Here is a 19,180-nt window from a genome sequence, read left to right as displayed (position 1 = left end):
GCAGCTGTGAGGTGCAATGGCAATGGGGTGCAGTAGCGACTGGGTGCAATGCTGATGGGGTGCATCAATTATGGGGTGCAGAAGCAGTGGGGTCGAGTGACAATGGGGTGCAAAGTGCAGAGCAATGCTGATGGGGTGCAGTACTAATGTGTTGCAATAGCGATGGGTGCAGTGACAATGGGGTGCAAATTGCAGAGCAATGCTGATGGGGTGCAGCGGTAATAGGGTGCAGTACTAATGTGTCGCAATAGCGACTGGGTGCAGTGCTGATGGGGTGCAGCAGCAGTGGGGTGCAATGACAATAGGGTGCAGCAGCAATGGCAGGGCACAATACTGATAGGATGTTAAAGTTTTGGGGTGCAGCAGCAGTGGGATGCAATTGCAATGGGGTGCAAGAGCGACTGGGTGCAATGCTGACAGGACGCAGCAGTTACGGGGGGGCAATACCAGAGGGGTGCCACGTCTGTGGGGCGCAGCACCCGTACGGCGCAATAGCAGTGGGGTGCCACAGCGAGGGGCTGCGATACCGGCGGGATGGGGGGGTTCGGGGCGCAGCGAGACTGCCTCCAATGCCCCGCCTTGCCCAGCTGAGCCGACACACCCCGCCTCAATTAGGCCGACCCGAACCGAGCAGGGCCGACCCGGGAGGGTGGGAGGAGGCGAGGGCGGGCACTCAGATCATGCGGGAGGCATCATGTGAGCGGGGCCGGGCCAGGGAGGACTGGGGCGGTGCCGCGTCGGGGAGGACCGGGACAGTGCCGGGCAGTTCGTGCTCTAACGGCATCGGGCAGGATGTGGCCGGCGGTACTGAGCGCGTTGTCTTTGGTCTTGGTCCTGGCCTTGCCCTCCATGGCCTTGGAGAACGGACTGGCTCTCACCCCTCCCATGGGCTGGCTGTCCTGGGAGAGGTTCCGCTGCAACGTGGACTGCCGGGCCGATCCCCAAAACTGCATCAGGTCAGCGGGGCGAGCCCCCCCCATCCCTCTCCCGGGGTTCCCTGCCAAGGAGAGTTTCGACATCCCCCCTCCCTGAGGGTCGGTATACCCCTTCGCTGCAAGGAGGGCTTGTCCTGTGTGAACCTGCTCGGAAATGCCGGGCTGGTGTCCGGGATCTGCCCCATATGGGTGGACTGGGCGATGCCAGGGCGGGAGAGGGTGGATGGTGGGATCGGGGATCGGGCCCAGAACGGCTTTGGCACTGTCTGTGTCCCTGGGGCGAGCCCTGTAGTGGTAGGATCTCGGGGAGCGTGGTGTGTGGGAGGCAAGGGGCTCAGACGCCCCAGTGCTGGGGCTTAAGACCTCCCCCTCCAGCGCGGAAGGATGTAGCCAGGTTTTGCACTTTCCCCTCAGTGGGATCAATGAGCGGGACATGGATGGGTTTTGAATGGGAGCCCTGGAGACCCTGCCATATGGTCTGGGACAGTCCTTTGGTGACCAGTTTTCCAGAGGCCCCATTCAGCTGCCAAGCCCCTTTGGCTGCCGGCAAGCTGGTGAGGCGTGGAGGGTATGGGGGTTCAGTATGCCATGTCCCTGTCCCCCTACCCCGCAGCGAGAACCTCTTCTTTGAGATGGCAGACCGCCTGGCAGAGGATGGCTGGAGGGAGCTGGGCTATGAGTACATCAACATCGATGACTGCTGGTCTGCCAAGCAGCGGGACGAGGCAGGACGTCTGGTTTCTGACCCTGAGAGGTTTCCCAGTGGGATTAAAGCCCTGGCTGATTACGTGAGTTCCCGCTGAGGATGATGAGGGGGTCTCTGTGTTCCCACACCACCCACCTGGTTCCCAGGAGGCACCTCAGACCCCCTTGTCCTCTCCCAGCATCTCTTCTCTCCTTGCAGGTCCATGCCCGGGGGTTGAAGCTGGGCATTTACGCTGACCTGGGCACCTTCACCTGCGGGGGCTACCCGGGCACCACGCTGGACCACATCGAGGTGGATGCCCAGACCTTTGCGGAGTGGGGTGTGGACATGCTAAAGCTGGATGGGTGCTACTCTTCAGGAATGGAGCAGGCAGAGGGTAAAGGTTCCCTGACTGTCTGGCATTTCTCCCCTGACTCCTTTGGTCAGGGTGTCTGACCATCTGCAGAAATACTTGGCCAGCTTAAGTTCTTCCCTTCTGTCTTCTGTTTCAGCTCTTGGGCAAAGAGGTGGGAGCTTAGGTGCCCTAGAGCTGGTGTGAGGCAGGGGGCCAGGCTGTCCTGCAGTACCTCTGACCGAGCAGGCTGTGGACACAGGCTGGTGCCAGTCATCTCCTTCACCAGTGTCACCATTTAGGCTCAGCTGGTATCAACCAGACCTCTGCTTGACCACCCCCCACCCCTGCTGTGGGACAGGGAGGAGAAAATCCATCCAAAGGCTCTTTAATTGAAACAAGGACAGAGAGGTTTGCATTCCCCAGTTACAGTAATGGGCAAAAAAATTACAGACTCATCTTGGGAAGAAGAAGAAAACCTAATTTACTTGACAAGGAGAAAGACAAAACATGGCCAGATCTTAATACTTCCACCTCCTTCTATCCCTTCCTGAATTCCTTCATTGCTGCCTCCCCCTCAGTGGCACAGGGGGACAGGGAGTGGGGGTTTAGGGTCAGTTCCCCAGACAGTGTTTCTGCCAGTCCTTCCTCCTCAGGGGGAGGACTCCTCACAGCCTTCCCTGTTCCAATGTGGGGTCCCTCTCATGGGAGAGAGTCCTTCATGAACCCCTCCGACATGAGTCCCTGACACAGGTGCAGTTCCTCAGACACAGACTGCTTCAGCCCGGGCTGCACAGAGTCACTGCTGCTGCGGGAGCAGTCACCTCCTGGCACGGGGTCCTACATGGCTGCAGATTCACATCTACTCCTCTGTGTGATCCTGCATGGGCTACTGCTTCACATCTGCTCACCTGTTACACTTCAGAGGCTACAAATCCACATTTACCCCACTGTGGTCCTTCAAGGACTGCTCTGCTGTACTCCTCCATGGGCTGCAGGGGCACAGCTGCCACCTCACCACAGGCTGTGGGGAAATCTCTGCTTGGGCACCTTTCCCCCTCCTTCACTGACTTTTGTGTCTTTTCTCTGGCATTGCTCTCTCACATCCTCCTCTCCTTTGTTCTGCAGTTCTCTTTTTTTATATTGTTGCAGTTTTGTTACCCCTTTCTTGAATAGGGTGCTTGTAGAGGTGCATCTAGCTTCCCAGATCTGCTTGGCCAGGATTGGAACTGGAGGAGCTTCCAGCAGCTTCTCACAGGAGCCATCCGTGCCCCAGCTTCCAGAACACCACTGCACTAGCCCAAGACAACAAGTTTCTTCTTCTCTCCCTCAGGCTATCCAAAAATGGCGAGAGCCTTGAATGCCACAGGCCGCCCCATCGTCTACTCCTGCAGCTGGCCAGCATATCAGGGTGGGCTCCCCCCCAAGGTGAGGGTTGTCTCATCTGGTGGCTCTTTCCCATCTCCCCTTGCCCCTGGGGAGCTCTTGTTGGAGCTGCAGGAGCCTTTCACTGAGCTCTGCTTATCACTCTGCCCCTGGCAGGATCAGGGTGTGGGTCCCCAGAGGGAATGTGGCCTCCCTGCCAGGCATCTGAGGACACCTGGAGTTCCTAGCATGGCTAGGTGGTGGAATTTCGGGGGGAAAAGGCCTTCTCCAGCTCTCTCAGCTGGTGTGGGTTGATGCTGTTCTTTTGAGAGGGGTCCTGTCTAATTTAAGTCCTTTAAATAGGATGTCCCTCCTAGTAATGTTTTTTTGAGAATTGATTACCTTTATTTATTTCCTCTTCCACCCTCTGAGTCAATCCCAAGCTGCTCCTATTCTTGTAGCTGATCATATTTCTCCATGGCCTCTGTGGCTCTTTTGTCAGACATCCTGTCATACTGAGATGTACCCTCTCATACTGGGATATGACTCTGAACATCACTCTTCATTACATGATGTTGCTCTTCTACACATTTCTTGTGCTTTGCAGACACCAAACATTGGGATGCTGCAGGTCTTAACAAGTCTGGATGCCCCTTCTCCCCCATCTTGCAGACTTGAGTAATTTTCTCCTGCCTGCCTCTGTGCTCCTTTCTAGGTGAACTACACCATCTTGGCAAAGTTCTGCAACCTGTGGCGTAACTACAATGACATCCAGGACTCCTGGGACAGCGTGCTTTCCATCCTGGACTGGTTCTCCACAAACCAGGATGAGCTGCAGCCAGCAGCTGGCCCCGGCCACTGGAATGACCCTGACATGGTGTGTCTGGGTGGTGGGTGCTCTGACCCTGGCCAGGGGATCTCCAAGGATCTTCACCCCTTTCTAGGGGCAGGGTGAAGGAAGAGAGACAGGACCAGCGCCCCTCTTGCTGCAGAGAGGCAAAGGTCATATTGCCCTTGGATAATTTGTGGAAAAAGCCTGTGGCTGCAAATAACCTGTCACTGCTTGAGGGGATCTGTGAAGTTATTCTGGTGTCGTTGTCCTTCCCTGCACAGCCTGAGGGGGGATAGTGGTGGAGAGTGTTGGTGAGAGCGTTTGAATGTGTGCTGATGGCTCAGCCCCTAGCAGGGGTAGGTTGCATGAGGGGAAACAAAAGCATGTGTGAGGTTTCCTATGTGTGGTTTCCCTCACCAAGCGTGACAAGCGGACAAGTTTCTAAGCCTTTTTTGCCTCTCCTGTCTTTTGTCACTCTCCCCTCCAGCTCATCATTGGAAACTTTGGCCTTAGCTATGAGCAGTCCCGCTCCCAAATGGCCTTGTGGACGGTGATGGCAGCCCCACTGCTCATGTCCACAGATCTTCGCACCATCTCTCCGAGCGCCAGGGAGATCCTGCAGAACCGCCTGATGATCCAGATCAACCAGGACCCCCTGGGGATCCAGGGGCGCAGGATTGTCAAGGTTTGGGGGAAGGCAGATGCGTTTGAGAGGGCAGACAGGAGCAGCACAGAGTCACAATAAGGAGGGAGAGGGAGGCAATGCAGTCAAACAGGAGCAGGAGAGCTGTGGGAGCTGGCAACCTTCTGGTGTAGCAGCCCCACAGGGCAAGATCGGAAATTACAGGCCAGCCCTGGTCCTGGAAGCTGCCTCACCCACCTGTTCCCATCCCTAGGAGAAATCCCACATTGAGGTGTTCCTGCGCCCACTATCCAATGATGCCAGTGCCCTTGTCTTCTTCAGCCGGAGGACAGATATGCCCTTCCGCTACACCACCAGCCTGGACAAGCTCCACTTCCCCGAGGATGGTGTGTATGAGGTGAGCCCCACTGCACCTGGATCCTCCCCTTTCCAGCTTCCCCTGTTGATGCCTTGGCATTATTTGCGGTGGGGACTCTCACTGCCTGCCTCCAGGATGAAGGGGCAGGGTTGCCTTCACGTTGCCTGCTGCAGTGCCCCATCCCACCGTACCATGTCAGTGACTTCAGCTGAAACTCAGGTGAAATGTGTGTGGAAATCCTTGTAGCCACCATCTTTCTTTTTCAGGTAGAAGATGTGTACAGCGGTCAGATCATCAGTGGCTTGAAGACAGGAGACAGCTTCACAGTGGTTATTAACCCCTCAGGAGTGGTGATGTGGTATCTCATTCCCTCAGTGATCTTCGCACAGCCCTGGCACACTGTAAGACTGCCAGACCCTGGCGAGGGCATCAACCCGGTCCTTCTGTGATGAGGATCAGCAGATGGGGGTGTGGGTCAGTGCCGAGGGCAACAGAGAGACCCTGGGGCACGTGGCTCTTCATTGCACAAGTGCCTTTCTCAGGTGTGCCCAGCAGTGCCAGGGAGTGACTGTCAAGTCATTCCTCCAGTACCAGCTTGATGATTATTGTTACTCACCTCTTAAGGGTGTACAGAGCATGACTGCTTGGTGATTGCACAGCCCTTTGAGATCCTCCTGTGGAAGATGCCATGCCAGCTGAGCTGGGAGTTTGTCAGCTCTGACACCAGAGCACTTCACTGCTTTGAACTGAATACCACCAACCACTGCAGGGCCGGTTTGATCTATGCCTGCAGAAAGGCCTTGGATGCTTCAGTATCTTCTAGGATGGTGACACTGCTACCCCCCCATGTGATGACATTAGCCTCAAGGATCAGACCTGGTCACCTTCTTGCTGAAAGACATATTGATGCAGTGCTTAGGGATGTGGTTTAGTGGTGGACTTGGCAGTGCTGGGTTAACGGTTGGACTTGATTTTAAAGATCTTTTCCAGTCAAAATAATTATATGATGATTCTATGATTCTGCAATCAGCTTGGCTTAGAATAGGAGGCTGTATCCTTCCCATGTACCCTCACTGGGACCAAAAGGTCCTGGAGGCATGATGGTCCTGTGAAGGGAGGCTTCGCTTGCAGCCCCAATCCTGCTGGCAGGAGGTCAGCACCACTACAGCCCAGTGTGCATGCCAGCATTGTATTAAAGCACCCCTGGTTCCAGTTTACAGCATGGCAAAGCAAAAAACTCCTTTGGCCATGTACAACCCCAGCAGCTGTGCTGTGGTACAGCACCAAAAACTGCAGAGCTGTAGTGTGTTTTGCCTGAGTGGTGTTTAGAAGATGCTGACGTTCAGAGGGGTTCCTCTTTTGAGTTGGGAGTTGGTTGCAATTGTCTCCAAGTTTAAGTTGCATCCTGTTCTTGCTCCAGTAGGGAAATTCCTGTTAAAAGGGGGCTCAGGCCTCCTCCAGCAGGCTGAACACTCAGGGTTTCTCAGGAAAAGGCTCCTTCCAAGGGCAGCTACATGCACAGCTCCATTCTGAGGAGGAGCCTGTGCTAATAAACTGGGATGGCAGGACAGACTCTAAAGCTCTCAATGGCTTCATGTTCATACAGCACACATCCTATGGAGGAGTTTTAGGTGAGACATGGCCCTACCTCAACTGCCCTGGAGAGGGGCGAAGCTTTCGTGAAGATTGCCTCTGAAGTTTTACAGCTCAGCAAGACTGACATATGATTTAGCCTCAGACTGGAGAAATGTTACATTTTAGATTAAGAGGAAAAAAAAAAAAAAATTCTCCTTTCTGTTCAGATTCTGGTTCCTGCAGGACCAAATCTTCTCACTTCTAGAAACCTCCTCTGAGTACAGTGGCACGATACTGAGCACAATACTTGCAGTGCTGATAAGGAAGGGCAAGTGCATTTCATGTTGGTATATGGGAGCTGGCTTTGTTCTTGGAGAATGATTGAGACAAACTAATTGAAATAAAGGGGAAGCAGGTCACATGCTCTCTTTGTTTTATGTTTATTCAGTGTTGCTAGTTGATTAATGTAGGATTAGAGGGGCATTACCTTAAAACAGGAACAAATATGCAAAGAAAGAGAACTGGTTTCTTATCTGAGACTGGATTGATGCAGAGTAGGAAATGGCTTTCTAATAGTTACAGAATGTTCAGCAGGGAAATGGTGTTCCTTGGCCCAAGAAAAAACAGATTTTACAGCCCACAGTTAAGTGCCATTGTCCTTTACTATATATATGTATATATTTCCCTCAATGGAAAACGAATCAGCTAGCAAGGAGTTCCTCTTAAAGATAGGCCTTCCTCTGGCAGCAAATGTACACAGAAGAGGTGCTATACGTGGAGTTGTGGTGAGTAGCAGGGTGGTGACACAGCCCCTGCTACATGCAGTGTTGTGCCTGCCCCAAGGACAGGAAGATGTTCCAGTTCTGGGTGTCTGGGTAAGAGCAAACGCACAAACCAGCCTTCCACCCTCCCCAAGCAGCAAGAGGGCCTCACCTTGCTTCTCTCCCCCCAGTTACTTGATTTCAGATCTCTCACCAGGTCCCTGAGTGAGAGAAGGACTTGCCCACAGATGATCAGAGAGAGCACCACGAGTGCTTGTCATTTGTCCCAGCCTTCTGTGCAGAAGGCAGGAATATGAAAGTCAACACAAAACACACACACCAGTGAACAGGCAGCTAAAGGTAGCAACACTCCTGTATTAAAGTGCAATTCAAAAAATTAGAAACATTCGTGGTTTTGTTTTAAATACAATGATTAGAATATTTCTAAATCAGACTCAAAAGGTATTTGTAGATAAGGAAATTTACTTCCCCACACGCACAGCTCCTTAAGGAATCCACAATTCAAGTCAGAAATGCCCAACTTGCAGGAGAACCCTGGAATTCAGGGAAGAGGGAAAGCACTCTTTCCCCTTCACCATGAAGGCAGGAAGAAGAGCCATCTCCCCATATATATAAAGGATCACCAGGGTCTCCCCCAGACCAGAGAGACTCTCTTCAGAGCAGGTTTAATGGCACTATGTCCTACGGAAGAAGGAAAGGTTGTGGCTGAGCAGCCAGTCTCTGCATGAGACCTGAGTGTTAGTAACACACGCACCAGACAGTGGTTGCCAGCTGAGAGAGGGCACTGCTCCCCCTAAACAGCCCAACTCCAGTGTTCCAGTGTCCACCCACCCACGCTGCTGATGTGGGCATCCATGCTGCAGTGGCCCAAGGAAGAGATGAGGCCAGAGATGAGGTTTTTCCCCTGTGGAGCTGGCACGCAGCACAAGCTCGCTCAGCAGAGGGAGCCAGGGCTGCGGGACCACCTCCTGGACAAGGCGGTGCCAGGTCATCTTCCTCACGTAAGACATTTTGCCCCGAGGCCAGCAGCCTCCTGTGCACCGTTTGACTCCATTAGACTTAAGAATGCCTGCTTGACACAGGACCATTGCAGGGATATGGGACCACCTGCTTCTAGGAGAGGGAAAGGACCACTGATTTGCAGGCCTGCAGATATCAGCTCCCTGCCCTGCAGCACACCTTTGTTTGCTTTTCTATTCCATGCCTACAAAGGCAGACTGACTGGGGCCCATCCCCCTACCTTTTGCACAGCCAAAAGCGTCAATGTCTCTTAGGATCCACTTCCAAAATCATCACGCCATGACTGTTTGACCAGGACATGAAACACTCGCTTCCAGCACGAAACAGGATTTCCAGAGTCCCATCTCACGCTGAGCTGTGCCAGAATTTGAGGAAATTCAACACCTTTCTGGGGTACCCAAGGGTCTATGAAAGGAACCTCATGGCTCTCATACCTTTCCCCTTGGATGGTGCTTCAAAAGAGGTCAGAAGTTTCGCATTCCAAGTATTTTTACTCCAAGATCCCAGAGCCTTTATATTTTAGTCCTAGATTAGTGATATGGTCTTACTGGTGGTTTAAGAAGTTGTCCATCTCTCTCCTCAAGCCGAATGGCAGAGCAAAAAGTTAGTGCTTCGACCCCATGAGATAAAGCAAATAAGCAGGAAAGTGCTGTTGTTCCACCTTGTATTGCCACTGACTTAATGTTTAAGGAGGGTCAGGTGCTCAGCTGCCCAGCACTACATATACTGTATATATACAAAGAGACCTAGAGATACGCTAACCCGAGGGGTAGTGACAGCCACGTTGTCTTCAGGGAGAGAGAGACTGTGGGAGGCTGGCAGCAATTTCCTTCTGTTAGTTGTTCTTCTTATCCTCAGGAGGTGCATAAGGAGGTGGCTGATCCTGGAAGGAGATACAGCAGAGTCAACAACCCTACTTGTTTTATCACAAGTTCCTCTCAATCATTCCCAGGTTTGGTTTACAAGAAATGACTGCTCTTCAGTGAGCTACAGACAGAACCAGGTGCTGTGTTTTAAGCTGTCATTTAATCACACCATTCCTCTCTGGTACCAGTTATGCTCTGGGATATATGCTGCTCCCCATAAGGTTTCTAATGAAGGTCCCCTCAAAACCAGGTAACATGGTCTACTGCAAATAGACCATTAATTTATTTCAATCCCCATCCTCCCATCATTTCCAGGGCTTTGTGTCTGTTGATGTTCAAAGCTCTGACACAACAGACAGGGAGTCCCTAGGCAGAGGGCCAGCTCTGCTGCTCCATCAGCCTCCAGCCCACCAGAGGCATGGGAGGCAGTGAAGGGCACAAACTGTCTGCCACACTCCAGACATAGGCTACAGCCTACCTACTGGCTGCTGCTGAATGAGCACCAAGACACCTTCCTGTTTGTCTGTGCAGCTCAGAAACAAAACTAAAAATTAAAGAGAAATGCAAGTGTTCTCCTCCTTAAGCAACCTGCTCTTCTTTCATTATCCCGACTTTCAAGGTCAACAGAAGCAGAGAGCCCTGTGGGTTCTCTGTGCCCATGCAAATTTGTTATGCTTTTAAGAGTAAGACAAGTACCAAATGGCTGTTACTGGATGATTCTTAAGCCCCCCCTTCTTTCCTGATGGAAGATTTAACAAATCTTCTTCATGGGACCAACATCCATGACTCCCTCACAGGAAAGTGCAGACTTTCTGTGCATGTTCAACATGAAGGCACATTAGACTTTGCTAGGAAAGCACCTCTCTAGTGACAGAGGAGGAAGCAGGCACATCCAGAGCACAGGTGCAATACTCACCATGGGCATGTACACATTGTGTGGGTTGGCAGGGTTGTAGTATGCACTGGAGGCAGCTTCCATGGCCTTACTGTCCCCTAGAAAGGTAAGAGAAGCAGTATCTGTAGGACTTGTTCATCTACATGCCTTAGGCAGTGGCTCCAGCCCCAGAGCCCTGTCCCCAGCCAAAGCTCTTTTGAGGAGTTGACAAACATCCAAAGAGACACCAGCAACTGCAGTGAGCTGGGTTTGAAATCAGAGGAGCTCAGGGAAGCTGCAAGCTGGCTACAGCTGACCACAAGCTGTGCAGTGCAGAGCTGAGCAGCTCACCCCATACTCTGTTATCTCAAACAATAGATCAAGACAGTTTTGATCTCTTGCAACACCACCTTCCCCACCCCAGGCCATGCCCACTCCACCACCCACAGCCCAAGCTCACAAACCCTCTTTTGCACCTGGAGTCCCCCAGCCCCATTTACCTGGCATGCCCGGGCCCATCCAGGCTGGGGGAGCTGAGGGTCCTGCAGGAGGTGGCCCAGAGTAGGGAGGAGGCGGCACATACATGGAGTTCATGTTTGGAAGTGGTGGGTAAATACCTGAAAAAGATGGCACCGGATTGATGCTTCAGACCGTGGCAATGGGGCAGAAAGAAAGAGAGCTCAGAGGCCCAGCAGCACATTCACCTTGGGCAAGAGCAGCAGTGAGGGAAGCTCTGCAGGCTTGGCAGGGATGCAGACAGCAGGGATTTGACATTTGGCTAATGCCTGCCATGCCAGCCAGCAACAGTTCTCTGCCAAGTGGCAGCACAATTTACAAACTGAATTTTCACTTCCCACCCAGCTTCCCAACCACAGACACACAGGTGTGCTCAACAGCACACAACAGCTTTTTGTGAGGACAGAGATCCTTGATGGAAACAAAACTACAGTAACCCTCCCCTCTACCACTGTGATTTCTTTACAACACCAAACAGCCCCTGCCAGTCATCACACAGCTTCCAAACCTGGAGTCTGGGCATATGGATATCCTGCAGGCTGTGGGGCAGGTCCATAGGCATTCATCGGAGGTGGTGCATAAGGATATTGTCCATTTGGTTGTGGAGGAACAGCATAACCCCCTGGCAAAGGTGAATAACCCCCTGGAGCAGGTGGAGCAGGTGCATACCCTCCAGGCATAGGTGTATAGCCATAGCCAGGGTTCTGGAGATGAATGCCACTGGAAGCTAAGGAGGACAGGTTAAGTGAGCTGGGCATCCTTTTGTTACATTTCAACATATAGAATAAAAGAAAAAGGCTATTCTAAACCAAGCATCAGTAGGGTGGTTTTTCCTTATTTTAAAATTTTCTTACCAGAAAAAAGTACAGTTTAAAATGTGTATTACTTTCAAAATAAAACTTTTCTATCACAAAAAAGTGTACATTTTTCCCCACTTGAAAGCTTTAAATAGAAGTTATTACTTTAAATTTGTTTTCCTCCCTCCAAATGTGTGCACGTTAAATTCCCCTTTTTTACTCCACTATAGAGCTGAAGGTTTGTAAATGAATCAATTTTTCACCATCACATATTTCAACTTTATTCCATGAGGAACAAGTTTCTGTAGAAAAAGGTGCTCCACGTCAGAAGCACAAACTCCAGAATATTCTCATTGCACGAAGTGTTACAATAAAATAAAGGACTGGAAGGAAAAAACAAAGTTCCCCTGGAAAGAAACCACGAAACATTCCTGTGGAAGCAGGCACAGTGTCTCCCTCCTCTCCTGGCCTGTGAAGTTCAAAAAGAGCACTAATTTCTAATTATTTCAGCCAGACACAGGGGGGAACTGAAGCTCTGAAGATCCCTTACCATTAGAAGCAGCTTTGAACATCAGCTGTCCAAACTCAATGGCTCCTCCACTGTTGAAAGTTAGTTTAAATGTCCCCTGCCCTTCCCAGCCACCTAGGGGAGAGAGAATTAGAATTGAAACAGGTTATTAACCTCTGCAGAAGCAGTCAAGCCAGCAAAACTCTTCAAGAACGGGTTGGACAGGACTTTGAGCAACCTGGTCTAGTGTGAAGTGTCCCTGCCCGTGCAGGGGGGTTGGAATTAGATGACCTTTAATGTCCCTTCCAACTCAAACCATTCTGATTCTAAAGCATTTAATACTCCCAATTATTTTTTTCTTCTTCACTTTAGAACTATTTTGTGTCATATCACCAGGGGGAAAGAATCGTGGCACTGCTATCAGATGTCTCCCAAAACAGAGTCTCAAAAAGATCATTAATTGATTTCTTTACCTTTTAAAAGATGATCCCTGCTATGGATATGTAAAAGCAGCCCACTCTACATACTAGGATGTTTTGTCCTTTACTGAAAGGTTTAATAGAACCTAATAATGAACACAGTGTAAAGAAAAAACACTTCATTCACTGAGGATTATAATGAAAAGCCCTCAAAAGGAAGTTTTATTGCTAACCTCAGTGGAATACAGATGAGGATCTGCAACTCAAGCTAGGATTTTAATCAAATGCAACAATTTTAATCTCTTTGACCCATAGAAACTCATATTATAAATATTTTGGTAATAGTAGCAATTTTTCAGAAAAAACCCCAACCATCAAGTAGGGGATGACATTGTAGAATAAAAATGCTTTGTTTTATATGGGGTTTTTGGCTGTGGGTGTGGTTTTTTTCGAGGGGTTGTTTTTTGTTTTGGAGATTATTTTTTTAGAAGAAAATAGATGTCTTTTAAATAAAACATTCCATAAAATAAAATTTATCTTTCCTGTCTGACTAACAAATAGTAGAAGTATAGAGAGTGCCTTGGGGACAAAACAGAAATAAAGGACAGAAATGTAACAAAAAATATCCACTGCAGATAAAGTAATCCCCTTGGAGATTCAACTCTTTTAAAATCACTGTCCCAGTACGATTTCAGCCTGAGAAAGTGGGCTGATCCACAGTCCAGAGGACCCACCACATACCTCCTGCCTCAGCCTGAATCTGTCCTCTGATGTAATTTGCAGACAAAACAGGCTGCTCGATCGAGCATCCCTTCACCAAATAAAACGGCATCATGAACGACAGCATAGGATCCTTGCCCTTCGACACAAAGATCATCTGCAAGACAGGAGGGAACACCTCTGAATTACTTGATTGAGATACCAAGGCTAGTCACGGAGTTCTAGTTGCAGCAGCACCCAGGAAGTGGGTAACGTAACTCTGAGCACTGTGTTATTTCACAGCTTTTATACCGTGGGGATACCAAAGAGATGTGATGGCACATGGCACAGTTGCCTGAAGCACGTTTGCTGCAAAACAATACACCAACTAAAACATGCACGCACAGAGCTTTGCTGTTCTGCTTTCTAAGGAGAACCTAGTACTGTCAGTGGCTGTACCAAAAATCACTTCCTCTGCCACCAGCTAGGCTTCTGGTCTAAAGCCAACAGGATCCCTTGGGAAAGGAGGTGCTCTGGCATCAGACTTACCCTGTAAGGGGTGAGATAAAGCATCCCTTTCTTGGTGCCTTTGAAGGCTTCCGGCTTGCCCGTCATGTCACTGAAGGAGAGCTCCACATCTTTACACTGTTTGAGAACACTGCAGGAGGACATCAGACAAATTGGAGAGACAAACTCAGCAACAGCTCTGACAAACACATCCCCCCATCGTGCAGGGAGGGGCACAGCATACCCGAAACTCTGATTATCCCAAAAGACTCAGATGTGGGCCCCGATCTTCATCTTTTGAACAGTGAGGGATGATTTAAGCAAAGTGGAGGAATTCATCCTCTCAGCTGGGACAACCCCTGCTCCTCCTCCTCAAAGAGAAACTCTAAATGAGAGTTTCTCTTTCTGTCTCTGTCCACATTTAGGCTGTTTTTCTATCACCTGATGACCACTCCCCACCCAAGATGGGAAATCAGGTTCAAAAAAAAAAAAAAAAAAAAAAGAGAGACCCATGGGTTGAAATGAAAACAGATTTAATAAGGAATTACTATTAATCTCAATACTAATCTGAAATAGAAAGTTATACACAGCCCATAAAGTGGGGTCAGAAGCTGTGCATTCCCAGCAGTGAATGCCAGATGTCAAACACTGGGATCACCACAGCTCCAGCCAGAACATGACAGTCACAGCAAATGGGGGAGCAGGCTTAGGGGGGGCAGAACTGCAGACAAGACCCTCCAGGGACAGTGGCCACTGAGGAAGAGACCTGTCCCCAAGTAAACTTCCCAATTTATATCTAGAGTGATGGTTATGGTATGGAACACTTCTGCAGGCCAGCTTGGGTTAGCTGCCCTGGGTTTTGTTCTTCCTGGCCAGAGCACCTGGCTAGCTTAAAACTGCTAAAGACCTTGATCACTGTGGAAACCTGCACACCATGGCTGGTCACAAAACAAAACAAAGTGTCTTATCACCTTTATTCTCACAGAATCAGGTGCTGTGGTCTTCTCAAGCTGTGTGCAGCTTTCCTGAACACAAAGTTGATTCTATAGTTCTATCCCAGCTAAACCAGGACAGTCTCCAAAACCATCAGGACAAGAAATTCCTCTCAGCCTGAGAAGAACCTCATCCCAAAGTTTCAGGGCACAGAAAGGGCAGAAGTGGCTGAAAGCACTCCCCTGAAGCCAGGGTGTCATCTCCAGAGCAAGCCTCCCTCTCCATGTCCATGCTCAAATCCAGGACTGTAACACAGCACCCACTGTGCAAACTAAGGAAGTTGCTTCACTTATACCCTCCCTGCTGACCCTGCTTCACATGGTTTAAGTAAATATTTGTAATTAACAGCACCCTGCTAAGGAACAAAACAAGGAGCCTGTAATGTCAGCAATAAGGTTGTTATTGCTGGATGTCCAGGGGAACAGTAGAGAAGTTCACTAATGACACAAAGCCAGATGACAACCGTCAACACTGGTGAGGTCAGGGGTATGGAGGTGCCTGAAAAAGTAAATATATTTTCAAGGAAAACAGGAGAGTCAACTTGGAAAAGCATGTAACAATCTACAGGGAGGTCCTAGACATACCACCTAGTAAAAAAATCTGCAAAATATACAAGAGGCTCAGGGGCGACAAGCTCATGTTACAGTGGTCAAAGAATCCCAGATGTTTTATGGTTCAAGAGCACGGAAAAATAAAACACAAAGCCCTAAGCCAACACAAGCCTGAAGAGGCCGGATCTGAAGTAATCCTCATGTATTCTGATCAGCAAACTGCCAGATCAAGTCAGGAAATTGCAAAATTATTGGAAGAAGGGAGGAACTCAGCAGCGCCACCGTCTGGGAAAAGGAGCAAAAACCCTGTAGTTTCAGGTCACGTAGGAAAACGTAATAGTACAGATGCGTCTGAAAAATGCAACTATCCAAGGAGAAAGACAGTTAAGAAGTCTAGCTTTAGCGAGAAAAAAAACATGACCCAGAAACTCTACTGGGACCTTACTGCATAGTTGAGCTAGATGAAGATTCTGACTGATGGGGAAGCAGAGCTCCTTCCATTTCCAAGATGCAAAGGGGAAATATTTCTTCTAAGCTAAACAAAACCAGCTCCTCGACAGCTTGCATCTTAGTAGAACACTTCCTCAACCCCATCCTGCAGAAGAGTTTCACACCAGTTTGCCTCACTGGGAAGAATTTCTACTTAGTCACTGTAATGTTTCCTCCTTCCCAACCACTGACCCAACGAAATAACACGCTGCCACCACCACTGGGCACGATGAAGCTGATGAACTGGTCTGCACCTGCATGCCTGCCCAGGGCTGTCATGGGAGGGCTGTACACCCCATGGAGCACCCACCTGTGACCAAGCAGCACCTCACACAACAGTATGAGGTTAAGATGATGAGATCTCTTTTAAGACAGCAGGACTTCCCTGGCTGGAATAGTTGCAGTCAGGTACAAACTCAACAATATTTAGAGTTGTCTTGGTATAGTGGTGACGGTGAACCAAAACTCAGACAACAGAACTGCTCTTTACTATTCCCTTCCACCCTCCCAGAGTGGAGATCCTCATAACAAAAATCAGCCTGTGCCCTCCTCAAGCCGTAACAGGAATATATTTTCAGACTGTACTTTATATATTGTTTACCAGACCCAAACCCACTCGGTGATCCTATAATGGACTTCTGGTTTCTCCAGCCAAGGCTGGGATGCCGGGAGCATCCAAATACAACCAAAGGGAAGCCCAGGCCCATCACGCCGGTCTGTCTGTCTCCACTCGGGGCACCGGTGTCAAGGGGCTGGATGTGACTTCACCGAGAAGCGCTCACCCCGCGCTGCTGAGGGTACCTGCGCTCCTCAGGCCTCTGCCAAGTTCAAGTGACCCAGATCCTACCTCAAATGGCCTCTGCCACTCTGACATCGCTAACTGCGCGACATGAAAGAAAAAAACCTCCCAACCCCTGTCTTGCACAGGCTACTCCCTCTTCACCCAGGACGACGTCTGGAGGGCAGAAAGAACCGCCCGAGCTCCCGCAGTGAAGTGGGGGGCAGCCCCAGGCCAGGTCCGCTCCCCACCGCCTGCCCCAGCCCGCTCCCCATTGCCGGGAAGGGCTTTCATCACAGCCCCCAGGCCGGGCCCTGGGCCGGTCCAGCCGGGCCGAGATGCCTCCCACCCCCGGGCCCCGCTGCCAGGACGGGGAGAGGGCTGAGGAGGAAGCCCCTTCCCCATGGGCCCCTGGGGCCGCCCCACCGGTACCTCTCGGCATTGGGAATGACGACACCACCCTCCTGCGAGTGGTTCCTGTTCAGCGCCATCTTGGCCCCCGCTGGCCTCGCCCCTGACCCTGTGACGTCACGCGCTAGAATCCATTATCGTGTCCGTCCTTCCCCCCATCTCCCGATGACGCCACGCCCCCCGGGTGACGCAAGAAATGAAGCGGCAGCGGTTGTCAGGGGAGGCGGGTTTAATGGCGGCTGTCGGAGGGGGCGATACAGGTGTCGGCACTGCCCGCACCGCTCCGGGCACCGCGTTTTCCCCGCGGGCGGGCCGCCTCTGCGGTCGGTCTGCCCGCCGCCCGGTCTGCCCGCTGCCCGCCGCCCGCCGCCCGGTCCCTCCACCCCCGGCCTGGCGGTGTTCCGGTTCCCCCGGCACCGAGGAAGGCGCCTTCCCTCGGCCCCCGGTCCGGTGTCCGGCTTAAGCGCGGGTTTTTGCCGTCCTCTGTTCGTGTAACTCTCGCTGCGCCGCTTCCCGCTCTCCGAAGCCTCCAAGGGGTTGGGGAAGGCGCTGGCAGAGCCTCTGGGGCAGCCTCTCCCCCGGGACGCCTGCTTACAGGCAGTAGTGAACCATAACTAACTAGTCCTCACAACTAACCACAAACACTAGTGCTTACTCGTAGCTCTTCCTGCTTGCTCTCTGGGCTCAACAGTGGAGCTCCCTGCTGTCGTCTTCATCTTGGCCCAAACGGGAGTTGTCTGCTGTATAAAATAAAAGGCCTTCGGGATTTACCATGCATTGCAAAATTTTCCTGGTGAAGGGCTGAGGCAGTGAAGACTTCGTCAGTCTCTTAAGAGCACCAAACTGGTTTCTCCGGTGTCGCGTTGAGACCTCACCCCCCTGCAGTATCCATCAGTGACATCCCCGGGGGGAACGCAATGGGCTGTAGTCATCCCGGGACTCAGCTGGTGGCACATGAGAACTAGGATCCATTCAGGCTTTTCCCAGTTTATCTGTTGGCAGAGACTTTTTCCCATGAGTATCTCCCGCTGTCACACAGCATGGGAAATTTTTGGTATTTGCCATTTGTAGACTTTTTGGTAGATACACAGATTCTGGGAGGATGTTTGTGTGAGCAGGTGGCAGTGAGGAATACCTGAGCTTGCTTTTCTCAGCAAGCTTTTATGGATCCTTTAGAAGTAGTCCACGATCCAACAGGAAATTACAGAGCAGAGCTTAGAAAACACCTCTATACAAACAAACAAAAAATTCCTAAATCTACGGGGCAAAACACACGGTCTTGTCTTTGCAATCCCAGTTACAAAGGAGTATTTCTCTTCAGTTAGGTGGGGCTTGCTTTGCTTTCATTAAGCAGTGCAGCCTTGGCTTTCTGCTGGAACCCTTGCTTGGGCCCCAAAGTTGTAGAAATGACCATACCACATCCCAGGGTGACACAGCCCAGGGGCAAGAGCAGTTGACTACAGAGCAGTTGCATGGCCACCGAAGAGCTGTGTGAGAAAGCAAGTCCAGGGAACACGTCCACACACCCCTGCTAAAGATGACAGGTTATGGTTTCGTGCTCCAGTGCAGTGAAGAAGAGGAGCAGTGGAAGAGTCTTTCCTTTCACACTGGGGTTAAAACATTATGTAGAGGATGGGCAGGAGCAGCCAGAGCGATACAGGCTGAGAAGATGTTCCTGGCAGCTGGTGACGCTGGGGACACGTCCACACCCCAGTGGCTGGCAGAGACAAGCTGGAAGGAGGCTTGGACCCAGCGGTTGGGCTGTGGGTAGCTGGTGTGGGTGGTGGGATGGGCAGCAGCATGTCAGGGTGGTTTGTGCAGGGTTTGTGGTCTGTGGTTGTGCCAGGGTCTGCTGGAAGCTGTGATGAGGCTTTAGTTCTCTGCAGGCAGAGGGTTGGTGCAGGCAGGAGGGCAGGTGCAAGGCTGTATGCACACACCACATACAGGGATACAGGCAGCCATGGATGTGGGTGGTGAAAGGACTGCAAAAAGGTTGTTTCTAGCACTGCTGATAACAGCTAATTTGTGTGGACAAGGGGGCGTGAGAGCGAAGAGACCTTTGCTTTGCAGCGACAGCACCACAGAAAGCCACAAGATGGACACACGCTCCTAGGCAGTCTTGCTAAGGCTTGAGGCACCCTTCTTCCAGCCCTGGCCTCTGCACAACTCTGTCAGTCAACTTCATTCCCATCTTAAGTCATCCTCTGCTATTCCCTTGTTGGAAC

General features: G+C 50.9%; 2 protein-coding genes across 2 annotated transcripts; one reads left to right on the top strand and one right to left on the bottom strand.

Moving 5' to 3' along the window:
* The first annotated feature begins 680 nt into the window (after positions 1-680).
* Positions 681-7,164, top strand: NAGA (alpha-N-acetylgalactosaminidase). The gene is made up of 8 exons (XM_071732340.1): positions 681-956; positions 1,549-1,723; positions 1,840-2,017; positions 3,306-3,400; positions 4,053-4,214; positions 4,657-4,854; positions 5,066-5,209; positions 5,437-7,164. The coding sequence occupies exons 1-8, from the start codon at positions 793-795 to the stop codon at positions 5,617-5,619; spliced, it is 1,299 nt and encodes a 432-aa protein (XP_071588441.1). The 5' UTR covers positions 681-792; the 3' UTR covers positions 5,620-7,164.
* A 697-nt stretch (positions 7,165-7,861) lies between these two features.
* Positions 7,862-17,114, bottom strand: WBP2NL (WBP2 N-terminal like). The gene is made up of 8 exons (XM_071732352.1): positions 16,977-17,114; positions 13,776-13,884; positions 13,269-13,404; positions 12,151-12,243; positions 11,312-11,530; positions 10,788-10,904; positions 10,330-10,406; positions 7,862-9,430 (listed from the first exon to the last, which is right to left on the bottom strand). Exons 1-8 carry the CDS (start codon positions 17,033-17,035, stop codon positions 9,383-9,385), a joined length of 858 nt encoding a protein of 285 aa, XP_071588453.1. The 5' UTR covers positions 17,036-17,114; the 3' UTR covers positions 7,862-9,382.
* Between the last annotated feature and the right edge of the window lie 2,066 nt (positions 17,115-19,180).

Source organism: Heliangelus exortis, chromosome 1, assembly GCF_036169615.1.
Source record: "Heliangelus exortis chromosome 1, bHelExo1.hap1, whole genome shotgun sequence".
Taxonomy (NCBI): domain Eukaryota; kingdom Metazoa; phylum Chordata; class Aves; order Apodiformes; family Trochilidae; genus Heliangelus; species Heliangelus exortis.
This window is presented reverse-complemented; position numbering and strand designations above follow the sequence as displayed.

What these genes read in the sequence shown, in the direction of transcription:
- NAGA (XM_071732340.1), top strand. Translation starts at nt 793, where the DNA reads ATGTGGCCGGCGGTACTGAGCGCGTTGTCTTTGGTCTTGGTCCTGGCC. An exon ending in AGGAATGGAGCAGGCAGAGG is followed by an intron (nt 2,018 to 3,305) that starts GTAAAGGTTCCC and finishes TCTCTCCCTCAG; the next exon opens with GCTATCCAAAAATGGCGAGA. An exon ending in ACTGGAATGACCCTGACATG is followed by an intron (nt 4,215 to 4,656) that starts GTGTGTCTGGGT and finishes TCTCCCCTCCAG; the next exon opens with CTCATCATTGGAAACTTTGG.
- WBP2NL (XM_071732352.1), bottom strand. Translation starts at nt 17,035, where the DNA reads ATGGCGCTGAACAGGAACCACTCGCAGGAGGGTGGTGTCGTCATTCCC. An exon ending in GATTCAGGCTGAGGCAGGAG is followed by an intron (nt 12,244 to 13,268) that starts GTATGTGGTGGG and finishes TCTCTCCCCTAG; the next exon opens with GTGGCTGGGAAGGGCAGGGG. An exon ending in TCCATATGCCCAGACTCCAG is followed by an intron (nt 10,905 to 11,311) that starts GTTTGGAAGCTG and finishes CATCTTTTTCAG; the next exon opens with GTATTTACCCACCACTTCCA.